This window comes from Meriones unguiculatus, chromosome 2 (genome assembly GCF_030254825.1).
Source record: "Meriones unguiculatus strain TT.TT164.6M chromosome 2, Bangor_MerUng_6.1, whole genome shotgun sequence".
Classification (NCBI taxonomy): Eukaryota; Metazoa; Chordata; class Mammalia; order Rodentia; family Muridae; genus Meriones; species Meriones unguiculatus.
Genome location: NC_083350.1, coordinates 35,406,895 through 35,428,648, shown reverse-complemented (window position 1 = coordinate 35,428,648; position 21,754 = coordinate 35,406,895). Strand labels below are relative to the sequence as shown.

Here is a 21,754-nt window from a genome sequence, read left to right as displayed (position 1 = left end):
TTCCCACGTAGTTTCATCAATTGGGGGACCAAACATACAAATATATGAGCCCAAGTTGGATGTTGTCATTCAAACCACCACAAGGCACAACCTCAGCCCAGCATGGTGGTACATGCCTATAATCCCAGCACTTGGGAGATGGAGGGACAGAGGTGGCCCAGAGTCACAGCCTCACACTGCCACTCACAGCCTGAAGAGTTTCTTTTAATCTTTTTTAGGGGACCCTGATTCAAGTAAAGTCAAATCTTGGCTTTGCCACAGAAAAGAATTTTAGGATGAGTGCCAGCTTGAAGCAGAATCAGAGTTTATTAAAGGATTTTATATGTATATGTACAGGATCTTGCTGTATAGCCCATAGCTCTTAGGCACTCAGGAAGAAAGTAGGACACACTCAAGAACAATGGGTGTGGGCTTCTCAAACAGAGCTATCAACAAGTGTTTTTACAGTAGCCATATACAGTGTTTGTGGTGGCTTCTGAAGCAATGTCTGGAAGCCATTGTTTATTGAGATTACTGGAGTGGGGTTCCTGTACTGTGCTTAGGATTCAGTAGATAAGATAAAGTTGCAGGTTTCAAGGGCTTAGCTAAAGATAAGATGTTTTTACTGTAAACAAAGGCTTTTATCTTGTTTATGAGAAAGAGAAAGGAATAAGGCCACATCTGGGAAAGGAGTAATGCCATATTTGAAGCTCATTTATCATCATCCCTGGCTTATTTGTTTTTTATTCAGCCCTTTTATATCATAAAATCTACTTCTGCTCAGTCTAATACTATTTTATGGAATGGAATTTTGCCTGATTTGGGAACTGAAAATAAAGCCAACTAGGATTTTTAAGCTGCTGCGTTACAAAGTTCAAGGCCAGCCGAGGCTACATGGTGAGACTGTATCTCCAAAAAGCAATACTAAAGGCTGGGGTGTAGCTTGGTTGGTAGGGCGATCACTTAGCATATGAGAGGCCCTGGATTCTATGCCCAGTACTACATAACTTGAGCACTAAGAAGGTAGAGGCAGGAGAAACAGAAAGTCAAGATTATCTTCAACTACATATAGTCAGTTTGAGTCCTAAGGAGAAATCCAAAGGTAAAAACAAAAACAAAACACCAAATTGGAGAGGGGAGCAGCCATGCCTTCTATCCTATCTAGAACCTTCCCTAGATGTCTAAATTACTAGCATAAAGCAGCCTCAAGATAAAATAAAGCAATAGGGTCAGAGTCACTAATCTGTTACACTGAGACCCCCTCCCACTTAAACTCAGAAATGGCCCCAAAGTCTATACTGTTCTTCCGGTTGTGGTATCTCTTTTGTTTTTTTTCCTTTTATGAGACAGGGTCTCTCTAGGTAGCCCTGGCTGTCCTGGAACTAGCATTGAAGGCCAGGCTGACCTTGAACTCACAGGCCTGCTGCTGCCTCCCAAGTGCTGGGATTGGGATTAAAGGCTTTTGCCACCATACCCAGCTGCCTGTTGAATCTTCTATCCTAGACACCCCCTCACTGTGAGTGGCTGTTCATTATACTTAAAGGATACTGCGCCACAAATCCATCTCAGCACATCTCTTTGTTGAACCTGGAAATAACGTTTATCATGTTAAAACATCTACATTCTAAATTTTTTAATCACAATCTGTTGTTGTTTTTAGAGGGGTTGGGGAAGCAGCATGCTATGACGGATGTGTGGAGGTCAGGGCCTTCCGCCCTGTGGGTCCCACGGGGTTCAAGTCAGGTCATCAAGCTTGCATTTGTTGGCAAGCAGTGCCTTTCACTGCTGCACCATCCCAAATCCCTCCAAGTCCATCCCTATCTCACCCCCAGCTTCTTACCATGTAGCCCAGACTTGCCTGAGCTAGAGATCATCCTGAGTGCTAGGATTACAGGCATGTACCACCATGACCAATTTGTAGTTATTTTATTTGATTATTTGGTTTTAATTTGTTTGTTTATTTATTTTTTTGTAAAGTCTCATGTGGTCTTGGGGTTGGAAAAAAAAATGACAGAGTATTCCCTTTATTTTATTTTCAGTTCTGAAATCAGGCAGCATTTCAGTCCACAAAGTAGAGTAGGTGTTAGTCTGAGCAGAAGTTGGTTTTCTGACAGAAAAGGGATGAATGAAAAAGAAGCCAGGTACATGTTCAGTCAGCACTCTGGAGGCTAAAGAAGGAGAACTGCCAGTTCCAGATCATCCCCAGAACAAGGAGGTGGGTGGGGACAAACAAAAACAAAACAGGAAAGGGTAAGTAAAGGAGAGGGAAAAGAGAAATCAGGCAAGAGAGGTTTTAGCTCCTAAGCTCACTGATTAGGTGGGGTTCATTTTGTAAAACTTCGGAGTTCTTAGACGTTGACTACCGGATTTGCTAGGATATACTCTTGCTTTCCTTGGACCGAGAAACCTAACTAGCTGCCTAGAAAAGAAGGTTAACTTTACTCCTAATTCCTGTTAGAAGAACCCAAAAGCAGATCATTTCAGAGTTGCTGCTGATGGAACAACAGAAAACTCATGGATTAACTGATGTTTAATATTGCAGTTTATCCTTTCTCTTGTGTGTTAGCAGTAAGGCAGAGACAGCATGTCTGGGGATGGGCCGGTTACTTTCCTTATCCTTTGGATACCCAATTAAATGGTTTGTTTTAGTTTAGGGCAAGCTGGTGTGAGTGACTTCACCGTTGACTTACTATGATCTGTTTGTTGTGCTGGAGATAATGTTACAGTTGCTATGGTCAGGGCTAGGTTGATCTAGGGAATGTAATCTACTGCCAGCCTGCGTAGAGAACTAACATTCCAAGAGTCCTAAAGCACTGGAGGTAACCCAGTTGCTCTGCCAATCACTTGGCTAAAAACCCCGTCCTTCTGGAAAATGGATTCACACAATACCTCTCCAAAGAAATGGGAGGAATTATTATTTCTTTAATGAGATACTGTACTTTTCTTTCCCCAAATCTCAGCCCTTTGTGCAGTTACTACAGATCCAGCACCAGGCTGTATTAAGTTGGCCTGATGAGAAAGGCATATTTTTACTTTTTCTCTTTTGTCTTTTTCTTTTTGATGCTGGGTGGAGCCCAATATGCTTTCTCTTGTACTTTGGTATTTTTCACTAGTTCTCTGAAGCTCTCTGTCTCCCCAACTCCACCTTTGCCATGTGGCCACTTGCTCAGTGAACCTCTGCTCCTGACTAAAAAGGCATTTATTCTTTTTCTCCATCTCCCTCCTCCACGTAGCTACTAAAAGTTACAGCTTGCCTGCCTGGCATTTTTTTCTTTTAAACTCTAAATAAAATTGCCCTGGAACCTATTTCTGAATCTGTTCTTCAATCTTTTTATCAATGAGACTTAGAATCCTAAAGAAGGGTCCAAGTCCCCTCAGAACACATGTCTTCCTGATAGGACTCCCCAGAATTCCTACTAACCACCAAATCCAGGGTGTTTCACATTCCAGGCAAATGTTCTAACACTGGACTATATTCCCAGCTCCCCACTTTGACTTCTAGCCTTGTCTGTTCCAGTATAGGAGCTTAGTCTGAGGCAATGCTTTCCTGGAATTTTTATTCAGTACAACTTTGTGTACAGGAAATGGGCTGGCCAGGCCTTTACCACATGGTAATTCCTGACTATGAAAGAAGAAAAAAAATTATTTGTTTATTTATTTGAGACAGAATTTCTCCATGTAGCTGTTGCTATCCTGTATGCTTTGTAGACCACGGTGTCCTCAAACACTGAGATCTGCCTGCCTCTGCCTCCTGAGGTTTAAAGGCATATACCACCATGCCTGGCTTTGAGTTCTCTTTATTTTTGTTTACTGTTTATTAATATTGCTTTAATTAACATATGTTAATTAAGAGCATATGTATATCACTAGATAGATAGATAGATAGATAGATAGATAGATAGATAGATAGATAGATAGTGAGAGCCCAGTAAAATACATTTGTGTCAGGCTTACATACTAGCAATTTGCTTCCTCTGATTTAAAAGAACTGGGTTTATTTTCTTTGTTAGATTTATTATTTTTAGTCAAATAACCTATCAATATAGGTTATTTGAGTACTTAATTGTATAGGGCATCATGGGAAGGACAGAAAGGCAGAAAGATATAATCTGTAGTTGAATAATAGTGTCTCATGGCTGGGCATGGTGGCACATGCCTTTAATATGAGCACTTGGGAGGCAGAGGAAGGTGGATATTTGTGAGTTCGAAGCCAGCATGGTCTAGAAAGAGAGTCCAGAACAGCCAGGACTAGTACACAGAAAAACCCTGTCTCAAAAAAACAAACAAACAGACAGACCAAAAAAAAAAAAAAAAGGAGTATCTCTGATACTGGAGACAGGGTTCATGATTAGAACTGAAAAAAAAAAAAAGTCATGTCAATGACTTCAATGACTTTTATTAATACTTTTATTTTCTTTTAGATTTTTTACCATTTATATTCTATTTTCTTGAGTCTTTCAAATGTTCTTTTTTCTATTCCTGTTTTAGGTTATTTAAATAAAAAACTCCATCCCAAGCTTCTGCATCCATAAAATACATCTCTAGAAAATATTGAATCTTCCCTTCTTTAGCTCATTGATAATGTTCTACTGGAAAATTATTTTTTGCATATATATGTATGTATGTATGTGTTACGTGTATGGATGGATGTTTGCTACGCTGTGCTTATGGAGGTGAAAGAACAACTAATGGGAGTTGATTCTCTCCTTTTACCATGTGAGTTCCCTTTGGGACATGAGATTTGTGCCACGTGTCTTTACCTACTGAACCACTGTTTTTTTTTTTTGTTTGTTTGTTTTGTTTTGTTTTTTTGGTTTTTTTTTTGGCTTTTTGAGACAGGGTTTTTCTGTGTAGCCTTGGCTGTCCTGGGCTCACTTTGTAAACCAGCCTGGCCTGGAACTCACAGAGATCCGCCTGCCTGTGCCTCCCATTGTGTTGGGATTACAGGAGCCTGTCGCTGCACCCTGCTCACTTGATTTTGTTGTTTTACAGCAGACCTGGGTCAGAGTTCCAGCTCTCACATGGCAGCTCACAAGCATATGGAACTCCAGTTGGAGGAGACCAAAGCCCTTTTCTAGTTTCCATGGGCAGGCATGTGGTACATACACATGCAGGCAAAATAGTCACACACATGAAATTAAGATAAATCTATTTTTAAGAATTATTTTAAAACAATGACAAAAAAAAACCAGTGTGGCCGTAAATACTAACATAACTCATCAAATGGGGTTGACGGCTCTGCAGTTAAGAATAGTGATTGTTCTTCTAGACGATCCAGGTTCATTTCCCAGTACCCACACAGAAGCTCTTTTAAATAGTACTACGAGCCCATGGGGAACATTTTCATTCAAATCACCACAGGGCATAAGCCAGAGAGAGCAAGCCCAATTGTTGGAGATCAAGCTCAATAAGCAGGTGATTGACCCTTCTGTTTGTTGTGCTGGAGATAATGTTACAGTTGCTATGGTCAGGGCAAGGTTGATCTAGGGAATGGAATCTACTACCAGTCTGGGTAGAGAACTAACACTCCAAGAGTCCTAAAGCACCGGAGGTAATTGACCCTTCTGAGTTTGCTGAAGTACAATACTTAGGCACAGTGGCACACACCTTTAATCCCAGCGCTCAGAGGCAGACAGGATCCTGGAGGAAGATTGAAATCCAACCTGCTTCCCGGCTAGCCAGAACTACACAGTGAGACCCTGTATGGAAACAGATAAAAGGGAAGAGGGAAAAAAAAAATGGCTTGCTTGCCATATTGGCACATAGCATACACTCGAGGGCACTCTAGACTTTATACTGACATAATTTATAATCCAAACAAAACAAACAAACAAACAAAAAACCCAAAACTCCCCCCAAAGCGGGAATAAAATATTGTACAGTTAATGAAATTGCAGCAATATACCAATAACAATTTATTCAGGGTCCCTTCTTTGCATTGTTTATGTCTGTATTTTGTGAGACAGGATCTAATGTTGTCCAGGCTGGCCTGGAACTCCCGGAACTTCTAATCCTCCTGCTTCCTCCTCCCAAGTGTTTGAAAGGTAGACACAGGCCGTTACACCAGTTCTTGTTTGTTTGCTTGTTTGTTGTTTTGTTTTTGTTTTTTGAGGAAGGGTTTCTCTGAGTGTAGCCCTGGCTGTTCTGGAACTCCATTTGTAGACCACACTGGCCTTGAACTCACAGAGATCTACTTGCCTGTGCCTCTCAAATGCTGGGATTAAAGGCTCGCGTCTCCGAGTCCCGCCACACCGGGTTTTGATTCTGTGCAACGCTGATGATCACACCAGGACTTTGCACGTGCTAGGCAGGCAGTGTGTGAATGAAGGGACGTGCCCACCCCAGGACCCTTTAATTATCTGAAGCTGCAGTAACAGGCAGCTACTGGCCATGTGGAGCTTTTCAGATATAAATACATTAAAATGAAATTAGCAGCTCACATTCCAAGGGCCCTTGCAAGCTGTGTGTGCAGTACTGGACAGTACAGGGAGAAAAAACTTCCATGAGTCACAAGTTCTTTTGGACCTCTCTGGTAACATTTCTTGCCCTGAATCTGTGTGCAAGCCAAGCTCAAAGACTGGTGTCTAAGCTCTGCTACTTCCTAGTCCTGGAGTAACACGTATTAGATTTTTGTACTTTGAGTCTGGTCGGCATGCAGGGAGTCAGGATGCCAAAATCCAGGCGAGGAAGCCGGAGGAGCGGCGAAGGGGCAGGGCCAGCTCGGCGCTGCGGGGCAAGCCCTGCCTCGGCCGGGGGCGGGGCCTCGTTCCCGGGGCGGGGCCTCGAGGGGCGGGCCCGAGGGGCGGGCCGGGAGGCGGGGCAGCCCGCGGGTCGGCGCGCCAGCCCTGCCTTGCGTGCTCACGTGACAGGTCCGCGAGGCCCGGCTCTTGCAGTCGTCCAGGCCAGCGAAGATGGCGGCAGAGAGGGAACCTCCTCCGCTGGGGGACGTGAAGCCCACCGACTTGGAGGAGCTGGAGGACGGAGAGGACTTGTTCACCAGCACCGTCTCCACCCTCGAGGTGAGGCGGCCCCGCCGAGGAGGCCGCGCCGGGCGTCTCGCCTTTCCCCCGTGGCGGCTCGTCCCTCCCGGCTCGCGGGTTTGGCCAGGCCAGGTCCGGTGACACCTGTGACGCCGGCCGCACCTCAGGTGCCTGCCGCGGGGGCTGGGCTCGGCCTGGGCGGCCGGGTCCCGGGAGAGCAGCCTGCGGGCCTGGGAGCTGACCTCATCCTGCAGGCGCCCGGACCCGCGGACCGAACGCCCGAGCTTGCCGGCTCCCGGGCCTCCGTGTCTTTGGCGCCTCTTCCTCCAGGCAGGACGAGCTTGTCTCCGCTTCCCGGGCCGGCCCGGGGAGAGGTGCTCGTTTCTCTGCCCGCCGGAGGGTGTGCCCTGCCAGGGGAGAGCGGGGAAGTGCACGCTCAGTGGTCCGAGGGCCCCCGGGGAGGTGCGGGTGCGCTCTTCGCTGTCAGCGTCCTTCATGGACTGTTAGTTCTCTTGGAGCTAGGTAAGTGCATTTGAGTTAGGAGACTTCGTCGAGGCCGGGGCTTGTGCAGCGGAGGCTGGATTCGAACTCAGTCGGTAACTGAGGATGGCTTCGAACCTCTGATCTTCCTGCCTCTTCCCTTTCCTAGTGCTGAGATTAGCCGACGTGAGCCACCGCTTAGGGACCACAGTGTTTGAAAAGTACTAACTCGAAGGAGTACTCCAGGAAACTGGTTTTTAATTACCAGGGGAGAAACAGAAACAGATCTCCACTCCTTTTTCCTCTTTTTTCGCATGGTCAGCGATCTCTGTAGTCGACTGTTCCTGTTTTTGTCAAAGGAAACACTGCGTTTAGCTGTATTGGTCCGCCTTTTTCTAGTCACATTTGAATTGCTTTACATTGGGTGAGAGCACATACAGCGGAAATCCTAATTTTAAGCATGTAAGCACCTTTCTCAGAAGATTGTTTACCCCAGCTGTAGTTTTTTTTTTTTTTAAATTATATGTATTTGAGGTGTGTGTGTGTGTTTGTGTGTGTGTACGAGTACCAGAGCTTGCTTATGAAAACCAAAGCACAACTTTTGGGGTTTGTTTTCCTACTTCCACCATTGTCAGGCTTGGTTGGCAAAGCACTTTTATCAGTTTAGCCATCTCCCCAGCCCTCTACTGTCTTATAAAGTTTTGTAAGTTTATGTGTTTATAAGTTTATATAGTATAAGCTTGGTTGGTCTGTTCAGTTCTGCACCAGATCAAATGGAAATAACTGTAAAACACCCATTATCTGAACTTAAATGGCCAGAAATTGAAAACTTCAGGAAATAGTCACCACTGACCACATGCTGTTCATTTTTATGTAGTGGTGAAGTCAGACCTCACTTCCCCACAGATTATAAATTCCTCAGATAGTGCCTTGATCACTGACATGTTCTGAACAAAATCTTTCATATTTGTATCTTAATATAGCTAATGATGATTTAATTGCCCAAACCATCATCTTCTAAAATTAGTTAAAATTACTTTGCAGAATATATTTTTCTGGGCAGGGGGCGTGTCTTTGTAGCCCTTGATATGTTTTATGTAGCTTAACGTGTGTTGAACATAACTGCATGTCCTAAAAACCTCCATTGTTCTTTTTAGACACACTACGCAGAATAAAAAGAACTATAATCTGTATCAGAGAAAGTCTGCAGAGTTTTGTTATGAACAGATTTATCTTGGTTTATACACTTGAGAAAGTTGCAAAGAAAGTTAAGTGGTTGTTGATTTAAACCCCTTTTCTTATGGATTCATTTTAAGAAAGTGGTAGTGATTGTGAGAGTTTCAGATTCGGTTTAAAATTTTTCAGGTTATCATGCATGGTTTATCCTCTCCACCCCCCTTCAAAATGTTTGGGAAGTGTCTGTGAGGGATGCTGTGCCATCACTCCACTTCTCCTTTGCACAATGCTTCTTACACTGAGGTGCAGAAGATTGCACAGTATTCATGCACAGATGAATATACCTGGCTGGAATTCTGTATGGTTAACATATGCCTTTTTCCTTTTGAGACCAGATCTCTCTTTGTAGCCTGGATTGATGCAGAACTAATTCCTTTTGCCTGAGCCTGAATGCTCACATTACAAACAAGTACCACCATAGACCCCCAGTTGTGACAGTTGCCTTTAGGCCCAGTGCTTGGGAGGCAGAGGCAGTTGGGTCTATTGAGTTTGAGCCCAGCTTTGTCTACAGAGTTCCAGGACAGCCAGGGTTACACAGAGAAACCCTGTCTTGAAAAACTAAAACAAACAAACAAGCAAACCCCCAACCCCCCCCAAAAAAAAAAAAAAAAAAAACACTACCTCTCCAGATTATAGAATGGTTCTTTTCTTGTACTTAGATTGAACGTGACATTCCTAGCCCTATATAGATGCTGTACTTACTCTGTTTCTGTAGGACACCGTAGAGAACTATTTATTATTTATTTATGTTGAGACAGGCTCCCACTGAATAGTTCTGGCTGATTTGAAACTTAGTATATAAATTAGACTGGCCTCTAACTCATAGAGAAACGCCCGCCTCTGCCTCCTGAATGCTGGGATTAAAGGTATGTCTGGCCTGTTAGCTTACTTGTTGATTGGAATGTTTGATTTCTTGTATTTTGAGTTCTTTATACTGGATTTTAATCTTCTGTCTGATGTATGAGGATTTTTTCCTATTCTGTAGGTTGTCTCTTCACTTAGTACATTTCCATTGCTGTGTAGAAGCTTTTTAATTTTCTGAAGTCTCATTTGTAAGTTGTTAGTATTGTTTTCTGAAGTAGTGGTGTCCTTTTCAGAAAGTCCTTGTTGTGCCAGCATTTCCCTATTTTTCCTCTAATAGTTTTAGAGCTTCAGGTCTTGTATTAGGTTGTTTTTGTTTTGTTTTTTTTGAGACACGTGTGTGTGTGTGTGTGTGTGTGTGTGTGTGTGTGTGTGTGTAATAGCCCTGTCTGTCCTGGACTCTTTTTGTAGACCACGCTGGCCTCAAACTCACAAATATACATACCTCTGCTTCCCCATGTATTAGGATCTTTCATGCATTTGGAGTTGACTTTTGTACAAGGTGAGAAATAGAGATCCACTTTTGTTCTTTAACACATGGATAGCCAATTTTCCAATCCCATTTGTTGAAGAGGGCGTCTTTTCAGTTGTGTAATTTTGGACATCCTTGTCGAAAATCTGGTGGTTGGGAGCTGGTGAGATGGCTTAGAGTGTAAAGACACTTGCCATCAAGCCTGATGACCACAGTTTAGTTCCCAAGGAGGGAACCAATTCTCCACACATTGCCCTCTGACCTCTATGCCTGCTATGGCATGCAAGTGCCCCTGATCCCCTCAATAAATGTAAACTTAAAAATTTATATATATGTGTGTGTGTGTACACATCTATCTATCTATCTATCTATCTATCTATCTATCTATCTATCTATCTATCTATCTATCTATTTTGGGGGACAGGGTTTCTCTGTGTAGTCTTGGCTGTCCTGGACTTACTTTGTAAACCAGGCTGGCCTCGAATGCACAGACATCTGCCTGCCCCTGCCTCCCTGGGTGCTGAGATTATAGGTGTGTGCTATGGTGCCTGACTTAAAAAATTATTTTTTAAATAAGATGGCTCTAGTTGCATGGATTAATAGCTAGGTCCTCTATTTTACTCCAGTGCTGTACATGCTTGCTTTTTGCTAGTGCCATGTTTTATACTATAACTTGAAATCAGGTATGACTGCAGTATTGTTCTTTGCTTTCCTTTCAGTTTGTTAATGCTTCCATGTGAATCTCATTTTCCTTTATATTTCTGTAAAGGATCTTGCTGGAGTTTTGTTAGGAATTGCATTGAAGCTATAGATTGCCTTTTGAAAGCTAGATCTTCAGCCGGGCAAGGTGGCGCACACCTGTAATCCCATCACTCTGGGAGGCAGAGGCAGGTGGATCTCTATGAGTTTGAGGCCACCCTGGTCTACAAAAGTGAGTCCAGGACAGCCAAGGCTACACAGAGAAACCCTGGCTTGAAAAAAAAAGCAAGGAAGGAAGAAGGTAGGCCGGTCTTCATAATAGTAATTCTCTTGATCTGTGAGTGTGGGAAGTCATCTCATTTCCTGGTGTCTTCAGATCTGTTTCTTCACTGGTTTTATATTTTTTTTTTGTAGAGGTTATTTACTTCCTTGGTTAGGTTTATTCCAAGATATGTTTATATTTACTTATTTATTTGTAGAGAATTGTAATGGGACTTTTTCATCGTTTCTTGCTTGGCATTTTTGTTATTAGTAAGTAGGAAAACTGCTGATTTTACTATATCAGTTTCTCCTGGCATAATGCAGGAAATGTTTATCAGATCCAAAAATTTTTCTGGTAGAGTCTATTAAATAAAAGTGTATCATCTGCAAATAAAGATAATCGATATCTTTTCTATTTGCATTTCTTTTATTTCATTCTCTTGACTTCCTGACTTACTGTTCCAGCCAGGACTTCAAGCACTGCGCCGAGTAGGAATGTTAGAGCGAATGTTCTTGCTGTCCCTGATATTAGTAGAAGTGCTGTGAACTTATCCCCAGTTAGCATGACGTTGACTAGAGACTCGTATGTAGCCTTCGTTATGTTGAGGTATGTTCCTTCCATTGTTAGTCTCTTTGAGCTTTTATCATGGAGGATTTTGTCAAAAGCCTTTTTTTGCATCTGTTGAAATATCTTGTGACATCTTGCCTTGCATCTATTCATGTGATAGATAACATTTTCTATCTCTGCATCACTGAAATGAAGCCAACTTGATCATGATTAATTACTTTTTTGAGAGAAAATTATGTGTCTGTGTGCCTGAGTATATGTATGTACACTGTATGCAGAAGAAGAAGGTGTTGGATTCCCTGGAACTGGAGTTATAGACAGTGTGAGCCATCATGTGGGTGCTGGGAATTCAACCTGGGTCTTTGGAAAGAGCAGTAAGTAGTCTTAATTTAGTGAGCCATCTTTCCAGCCTGAATTACCTTTATCTGTTGTTTTTTTTTTTTTTTTGCCTGCATTTATGTACATATACTCTGTGCATAGCTGGTGCCTTAGCAGAAGGCATCTGGAATAACTAGAATTACAGGTAGTCGTGGGCCATCATTTGGGTGCTGGTGGACCCTGGGTTCCTTTGCAGGAGTAACAAGTGCTCATATGTAACCTGTGTTTGAGCCATCTCTCCTATCCCTGAATTACCTTTTTTGATGTGATCTTGAATTTGATTTACAAGTATTTTATTGATGTATGTATCTATTTTCATCAGGGAGACCAGTCTGTAATATTCTCTTTTTGTTGTTGTGTCTTTATCTGGTTATGGCATCAACATAACACTGCAGTCATAAGAGTGTGGAAGAATGCATTCTTCTATTTTATGGAATACTTTGAGTATGATTATTGTTGATTCTTCTTAAAAGTTTGCTGAAGTCTGTAGTGAAATGCATCTGTAGCTGAATTTTTTAGATGTAAGATTTTTATTTTTTAAGATTTATTTATTTATTTTGTATACAGTGTTCTGCCTGCAGGCCAGAAGAGAGCACCAGATCTCAAAGATAGTTGTGAGCCACCATGTGGTTGCTGGGATTTGAATTCAGAACCTCTAGAAGAGCAACCACTGCCCTTAACCTCTAAGCCATCTCTCCAGCCCTAGGTGGAAGATTTTTATTACTGCTTAAGTCTTGCTTGTTACAGACCTGGTTATATTTTAGTTTAACTATATATTTTAGTTTAATTTCAGTTAGTCATATGCACCTAGAAATCAATATCCTTTTGGTTTTCAAATTTAGTAGAATATTTTAAACTTAAAAATGATTTATTTTTATTATTTTTATGTGTGTCTGTGCATGTGAGTGAATGCTCCATTTATGTGGGTTCCTATGAAGGCCAGAAGAGAACATGAGATGTCTTAGAATCTGGAGTTATGGGCCTTGTAACCCACCAGACATGGGTTCTAGAAGGACAGCAAGTATTGCTCTCTCTAGTCCGGAAGTACATATCTTTAGTGTATATCCTTATGATTTTATGACTGATTATTTTTCACTGTATTGGGGTTTGGGGTGTGTGCTACGCACAGTGCATGTGTGGCAGACAGGATGAATTTTGGGAATTGATCCCATTATGTAGGCACTGAGCTTTCATTAGGTAGGTTGTGGGGCTTGGCTGAGAGCCTTTACCTGCTGAGTCATCTCTCACCAGCCCAGATTTTCCCTGTTTTCATTGAATCTCTACCTTTCTCTACCTTTTCATCTCTAATTTTATTAATTTTGTTTACTTCTCCTGTTCCTTTAGTTTGACAATATGTTTATTAATCTTAGTATCTTTTCAAAGAATCATCATTGCTGGGGGTTTTTTGTTTTTGTATTTTAAAAAATGTCTATGTTATTTATTTCCTGATATTATTTCTTGTCATATATGAACTTTGGGTTTGCCTTGTTCTTGTTTTTCCAGGGTACTAAGGTTGTATGAGAGCCCAATTATGGACTTTCCTCCTAGGACTGCTTTCATTATATTCCATAGATTTTGATATGTTCTCTTCATTTTCATTCAATTCTAGGAATGTAAAAAATTTGTTCCTTCTTGATTTCTTTAGAGACCCATTTATCATTCAGTTGGGTTTTGTTTAATTTCCTTGAGTTTATATATTTTCTGTAGTTTCTGTTGCTTTTGATTTCTACCTTTATTACATTGTAGCCAAATTGGCAACATTAAAAAGTTATTTGAGTTTTTCCCTCTTTGTGTCCTAATAGGGTCTATTTTAGAGAAAGTTACATGGCTACTGAAAAGAATGTGTATTCTCTAATATTTGAGTGAAATGTTCTGTAGATGTTTTTCAGATTCCTTGATCTGTGATGTCACTTAACTCTGGCTTTCAACAATCTTCCTTCCTTCCTTCCTTCCTTCCTTCCTTCCTTCCTTCCTTCCTTCCTTCCTTCCTTCCTTCCTTTTATTTTTTATAATTTATTCACTTTGAAAAATTATTTATTTATGTAGTTGATTTTTTTTTTTTGAGACAAAGTTTCTCTGTGTAGCCCTGGCTGTCCTACAATTCACCCGGTAGACAAGGCTGTCCTGGAACTCAGAGATCTGCCTGCCTCTGCCCCCTGAGTGCTGGGATTAAAGGCATGGTTGACCGCAGCCTGGCTTTGTTTTTATTTTTAAGTTCTCTCTTTCTCTCTCTCTCTCACCCTTGCTCTCGCTCTCTCTCTCTGTATCAGGATGTACATAGTTGTACACACCACAGTACATGTGGTATAGAGCTAAGTGAACAACTTTGTGGAATTGATTCTCCCCTTCCACGTTTGAGTGTTTGTAGTTATTTGTTTTGGTGGGATGACCTACCTGATTGTTGAGTATAGAGTATTAATGTCACCATTATTGTTTTAGGGTTAATTTGATCTTTTACCTAGTAGCATTTGTTGTATGAATTGGGTGCACCCGTGTTCTGTGTGTATCTTTAAATTGTGAAGTCTTCTTAGTGGATTGATCCCTCATCATTATAAAGAGACAGTTTTTACCTTTTGAAGTCCATTTTGTCAGATGTTAGCAGTGTGAGACATTTACTTCCTGTTTTTCTTTCCTTGGAATATGTTTTTTTCCATACTTTTCACTCTGAAGTTTCATTTGTCTTTGATGGTGAAGCACATTTCTTAGATGCAGCAAATAGATGAGTCCTGTTTGTTTGTTTGTTTGTTTGTTTTATAATGTATGTGGGTATTTTGCCCACATATATATAACATATATATCCTCATATCACATTCAGGCATGGTGCCCACAGAGTCCAGAGGAGATAGTTGACTCTTATGGAAGTGGAGTTACAGGTGATTGTGAGCTACCTGATGATGTGGGTGCTGGGAACTGAGCCCAGGTTCTCTGCAAGAGCAGCAAGTATTCTTATCCACCTAATCATCTCTGCAGCCTTGATTTTTAAGTTAAAAGTATTTGTTTGTGTGTATGTGCATGCATACGTGTGTACGCATGGGGAGGACAGAGAACTTGGGAAAATAATTTTCCTCCCTCTAGTAGTACATACTTTTAAGAAGCAAACTCAAGTTGACAGACTTGGTGACAGGTGTGTATACCTGCGAGGCATTATGCCTACCCACTGATTTTATAATGCGGTGCTTGTCTAAACTCTTAGGACTGCTTCTATTGTATCACAGGTTTTTAGTATGCTGAGTTTTCATTTGACTTTTAGGAATTTTGGGGGGGGGGTTGTTACTGAGACAGGGTCTCAGCCCAGCCTCAAATTTGCTAGATAGACCTTGAACTTGTGATCCTCTTGCTTCTACCTCCAGAGTACTAGTATTACAGGTCTATGCCACCACATCTAGTTTATGCATTGGTGGGTCTTAAAATCCAGTTCCTTGTGCATTGCTAGGAAGTATTTGCCCAATTGAAGCTTGGTCTCAGCCTGTTTTTGATATTTTTTGATGACCCATCCATTATTTGATAGTGTGTTTTTCAGTTTCCATAGTGAATTTTATAGCTGTTGATTTCTATTTTATTCCATTCTTATCTGGAAGACAAAAATTGTTTTCCTGTATTTGTTAAGACTTGTGCCTTGATTTAGAGAAAGTTCCGTGGGCTGGTTGGCGAGAGTAGGAGGTTGGTGTTATTCACTTGCTATTTTGGAGTTAATCTCTAACCTTATAGGTCTAGTATTATGTGAAACACAGAATATGGCACACCCATATTCTGTGCAATTGTATTCTTGATGGATTGTTTTCTTAATCACTATGAAGTTATTTTCCTTATCTCTTTGGATTAGTTGAATTCAAACTCTGTTTTGTCAGATTAACAGTGACATCTGCTTACTTTTAAGTTCCTTTTGTTTGGAATACCTTTATCCTTTCACCCCAAGGTTTCACTCTATCTTTGATGAGATTCATTTCTTAGAGGCAGTAAATAAAATGGTTCTTGTTTTTAATCCAGTGTGCTAGTTTCTATCTTAACATTTTTTGTTTTTTTTTTTTGTTTTTTGTTTTATTTTTTTTGTGTGTGTGTGTTTTGGGGAGAGAGTGAGAGGTAGGGGGAGAGGGGGAGAGCCCATTTACAGCTGTGTCATGGACTTCATAAAACTGATCTTAAGGCTGTTTATAGTCTTGGGTTTTACTTCCAAAGATGTGTCTAGCCCTTGGTAGTCTAGCTGTTACTGTGGGGATAGTAGGGGACAGATACCTCATGGTTGCCGCTAACATTGATAGCTCTACTGATGAGGTGGACACCAGTCACAGTCGTTTCTGCCTGCTTTTACAAAGATTATACCTGGCTTAATAAATTCTTTGTAGCAGTGTCTCTTGTAGGAATAGACATTTTGTGCTGTTCTGTTTTCTTTTACCATCACACTAATGGGGCTTCTAATCCTTTATCTCACCTGGAAGCCCTGTTTGTTCGTTGTTGTTTTGTGTGTGTGCAGTGCAGTTTATGGGGGTTGGTTGTCTCCACCATGTGGGTGCTAAGGCTTAAACTCAGGTCATCAGGCTTGTCAGCACTGAGCCATCTTGCTAGTCTTTTTGAGAAGGTCTCACTTATATAGGTAGCCTAGGATGGCTGTAGACTCTCAGCAGTTCTGTCTCTGCCTTGAAAGTGCTGGCATTGCAAGCATGAGCCATCAGGCTTGGCTGTACCTGATTTTTCTAAACAGCATTGTTAAGGTACAGCTCATGAACTATATGGTTCACCCATTTGTGTGTACATTTGAGTTTTTAGTTTAGCGAGATATGTGTATCTATTAACAAAGTCAGTTTTTTAGTATTTTCATTATTTTAGAAAGAAATTTTGTGTCCTTAAACTGTCCAGTTTTTCCACCCTCTAACCTTAACATAGCAATTAATCTATCTATATAGATTTCCCGGTTGTAGAGTTTGAATGAGTAGAATCACAGTGTGTGTGTGTGTGTGTGTTTCTGTTTCTGTTTGTGTTTGTTTTAAATTCTTTTTCTCTACTCAGCTTTCAAGGGGAGAGAGATGTTATCACAGTGCACTATATACAGTTATGACAGTATCAATAAATAAAAATGGGATCTTGTCTTGTAGCCTCTGCCTCCAGAAAGTACTGAGATTACCAGCATGCATCACCATGCCAGAAGATGAATGTTATTAAAAGAAAATTAAAGGGCTATGGATGTGGTTCAGTAGAAGAGTATTTGCCAGGCTTGTGTACAGGGCCTGAGGCTCAATATCTACCACCACAAAAACAAAAAGATCATTCATCCTACAAAATGTTTACTAACCACAAAAGAAAAAAAAATAAAATAAAACAGTTCTGCCCTATGAAATTAAGAAATTGTGTTGTAGGTCTACTATTAATGTAGAAAGGTAAGCCATAGACTGGCTGAAAGTACCTGTAATTTAAATCTGACTCCCCCTCCCCAACAAACCCTTTTATCTAAAATAAAGAATCTCTACCAGCTGGGTGATGGTGGCACACACCGTTTCTCAGCTCTCTGGAGGCAGAGGCAGGAAGATCTCTGACATGGTGAGTTCTAGGATAGCCAGGGCTACACAGAGAAACATCAAAAGAAAATACAAAATAAACCCTCTGTCTGTCTGTCTGTCTGTCTATCTATCTAAATTACAGAATGCTTGAGACCTGTGTCATTTAATCTTGCCACTCAATGGGATTTAGAATCACCATGGAACAGTATCTCTGGGTATATCTTTGGGTAGTTCATCTAGATTAGGTTAATTGTAGTGGAAAAGCATATTATAATAAGTGATTTACTACATACAAATCTGTACAGTACAGAAAAGTTTCATATAGGGTATAACACTAAGTAGAAAAAACAGCTGGGTATGATAGAGTCCCATAATCCCAGAATTTGGGATGGTGAGGCAAGAGGGTTTCAGTTTCTATATCTGCCTGTCTATATCTACATAGTCAAACTTTATTAGAAAAGAGAAGAGTAATTAATCTTCCAGGGGTGTAGAGCACGTCTACACGCAAGTGCATGGGAGGCTAAGGCCTGAGGATTGAGTTCAAGTCCATCCTGGGCTACATTACCTATGAAGAGACCCCTTGTCTCAAGGGGAAAAAAAGGTATTTTGGGAGATGAAATAATTTTAGTTTGGAGAATGAAGAATCTTAGGCATGGCTGCATTCATACATAATTCATCTAGTGTTAAATCTGTGCATACCACAGCACACCTGTGGAGATCAGGAGACTTCTGTAATCAGTTCTCTCAGAGTCAAGCTTGGTAGTAAAGAGCCTTTGTGATTGAGTCATCTCACAGGTTCTATTTTTATTTTGATTTATTTGAGGCAGGGTCTCAAGCTAGTCTTGAGCTTATAGTAATTTGCTAGGGATGACTTTGAATTCTTGGTTTTTCAAGACAGGGTTTCTCTTGACCAGGACATATAGACCAGGCTGGCCTCGAACTCATAGACATCTGCCTGCTTCTGCCTTCCAAAGTGCTGGGATTAAAGCCATATGCCACCATTGAACTCTTAATCCTCTTGCCTGTCTCCCAAATTCTGGGAGACCAGGTGTAAACCACCATGTGCACCTTTAATTTTCTTATTTTAAGGCAGGCTTTGAACTTTGATATATCTGCCCCAGCGGAAAAATAAAAACAAAAACGCTGACTCATAAAATCAAGGGATTTGTTCTGAATTTGCTTGCATTGTGAATAGATATGGTTTTGCTAATGACTACGTATGAATTAGTCTCTAAAAGGGATGATATTTGAGCTATGTGACTGTTGAGCAAAGGGGATACATTAAAGTGTATTTTAAACCTTAGAAAATATAAATAGCTGCTCTTTTCCTCTCTAATTAAAAAATGCTATATTTCTTTAGCTAGAGACACAATGAAAAGTAATTAAGCATCCCAATCTATTGTCTATTATTGTTCTTTTAACAGTCAAGTCCATCATCTCCTGAACCAGCCAGTCTTCCTGCAGAAGATATTAGTGCAAACTCCAATGGCTCCAAACCTGTAGAAGTCATGCTAGACGATGACAGAGAAGACCTTTTTGCAGGTAATTATCATTACCGTTTTTTGTTTTTGTTTTTTTTTTTAAGTAAGAGCCAGTTGTAATATGTATGCTGTTAGAAAATACTAAGGTAACTGAAATTCTGTGTCTTAATAGGAACTCTTTCTGTAACACCTTAGAAAGTGAATCACAACATGGCTGATACCTGTAATCTTAGCATTTGGGAGACTGAGGTGTGAGGATTGCTGAGTTCAAGGTCAGCCCAATTTATAGGGTGAGACCTGTAACCAACCCAAAACAAACAAAGACTTAGCAAGATAGGAACAGTTAGTTAGGTCATTCTGTAAGAAATACCTACAGACCTTTAGGAAAAGAAAACGTGCCCTTTATTTTGAGGCATTTGAGAACAGTGTGTGTGGTATTGGCCGTACCTGGGGAGGTAGTGATGTGTTCTTTTTGTTACTGTTGTTGCTTACAAGTTGTCACAAAGCAAAATCATAGTATGAATTTAAGAATCACTGCATGGGTGCTAGAGAGATGCCTCAGGAGCTCTCCTGAAGGACCCAGTTTGTTTCCAAGCACCCACATGGTAGCTCACAGCCATCTATTAACTCCAGTTCCCAGGGAGCTGATGCCTTCTTCTGGCGTCTGTTGGTACCAGGAACACATGTGGTGTATAGACATACATGCAGGTAAAACACCCACACACATAAAAAAATAAGGAAGAATCACTGTGTGGTTTAGGTTTGTTGCTCGATAAGCTGATGGTTGAGTCTGTTTTGGATATAAGGATAGAATCTGGTATACTTCATTCTAACTTAAATGCTTGATTCATAACTATGTCTTAAAATTAATTTAAGGTATAAGTTAATATTTTAATATTGAAAAGTAAAAATTAAAATTTTAATATTGGTACAAAATTAAAATAGATATTTTTGTGTTTTTAAAATATTTTATTTTAGATATTTTATGATATGGGTACTTTGTTTGCATGTACAGCTGCACACCGCCAGATGGCATTATACAGTTGTGAGCTACCATGTGGGTGCTGGGAATTGAGCTCAGAACCTTTGGAAAAGCAGTGAGTGCTCTTAATCACTGAGCCATCTCTCCAGCCCCTAATATTTTTGTATTTAGCAACATAATTTATTAAATTGGCTTTTATTGCGTTTTACTGTTACCAACTTTTGTAGTGGTCCATATTCAAATTCTGTACCCCTTGGTATAAGTATGCTTGAAGGTACAATTCTTCATTACAAAAGTCCATATAATTTCCAGCTTGAGAGCCTGTGGCAGAAGATTGCTGAGAATGTGAGGCTAACCTGGGCCATGTAATGAATAACAGATCAGGGAAGAAAGGAAGGACGGACTAAATGAACAACAATGTATTGTCAATTTTTGTTTAAAACTAAATAATTTGGGGCTAGTGAGAAGAAATCAGTGGGTGAAGTTCTGTCTGTACAATCTTGACTATACTTGAGTTTGATCTGGTGACCCCTCAGAAGTGAGAGAACTGACTCCTGAAAGTTGTCCTCTGACCTCTACATGTACTCTGTGGCATGTATTCCTGCACAGCCATGCACAAATCATACAACAATTTGAAATTTAAATTGTAAATAAAATAATTTTTATGTTTTACAGTTTAACTTAGCTGTGTTTTATAATGACATAGTTGATCTAAGACATTTTTGTGTAATACTGCACTTTGTTCATATTTATAATGCATTTAATGAGATCTCTTTTCATATAGAAGAATATGATGAAGAGAATGCCTGAATATTGAGAAAATCCATGTTTATTCAACTCAAGATATAGCTCTATGTCTTCCTTAACCTTTAAGCTGAACCCTCTGTATTTGCAATTTAAAGTCTGAACATAGTGACAACACACTTCAGTTCCAGAACTTAGGAGGTGGCGTCTGCAGAATCAGATGGATCTCAGTAACATGAATTAGAGATTTCATGAGACCTTGTCTTAAAGACCAAACACACAACCTTAATTACAGCAGAGGCAGGCGAATGGATCTCTGTGATTTCGTAGCTAGGAACTCTGGGCGACAAGAGTTCCAGGATAGCCAGGAATACACACAGAAACCCTATCTTGAAAAGTCAAAATCAAACAAGAGCAACAACAAACCAAATTTAAGGCAGACCATCAGTATGTTGAATCTAAGCTGAGGCACTTGATTTCTTCTTCTTCCATATTAGCTGCTTAGATCATGCTTAGCCTTACTTTAAGTTCCTAGTCCATTGCTGTTGAAGCAGCTACTAGTTCAAGCAAGCAAAACCTAGCATCAATGTAATAAAATATGATTGAAAAGCTTTGGTTGGTTTAAACTAGTGTTTTCTCAGTCTTTCTAATGCTGCGACCCTTTAAAACACAGTTCCTCATGTTGTACTGACCCCTAACCATTAAATTATTTCGGTGGTACTTTATAACTGCAGTTTTGCTACTGCTATGAATTACAATGTAAATATCTGACATGCAACCCTGTTGGGAACCTCTGAGTTCAAAGTGGTGTCAGTGGAATTTGTTATTGTTTGTGTGTTTTGCTGTAGCAGTGCTTCCTCGGGAGTTCATGGGGCCTGAGGGGGCTGTGCTGCTTACACTCATGTTGATGCCTTGATCCTTTATAAACTCATACTTTGGTTTCTTTCTTTTTTTTTTTTAAGATTTATTTATGTTGATGTGTACTAGTGTTTTGTCTGCACTTATATATGTGTACCAGGTGTATGTAGTAGTGCCTGTAGAGGCTGGAAGAGTAGATTCCCTGGGACTGGAGCTATGGATAACTGTGAACTGCCATGTGGGTTCTGGGAAATGAACCTGAGCCTTCTGGAAGAGCTGCCAG

At 40.5% G+C, this 21,754-nt stretch overlaps 1 protein-coding gene across 1 annotated transcript in view; it reads left to right on the top strand.

Annotated features, from left to right (window-relative positions):
- The first annotated feature begins 6,806 nt into the window (after window positions 1-6,806).
- The window catches only part of Snx2 (sorting nexin 2), a 44,965-nt gene continuing 30,017 nt past the window's right edge, over window positions 6,807-21,754 (top strand). The window contains exons 1-2 of the mRNA XM_021663720.2: window positions 6,807-6,998; window positions 18,831-18,948. Coding sequence (XP_021519395.1) covers window positions 6,891-6,998; window positions 18,831-18,948 — 226 coding nt within the window. The 5' untranslated portion in view covers window positions 6,807-6,890. The remainder of the gene's footprint in view (window positions 6,999-18,830; window positions 18,949-21,754) is intronic.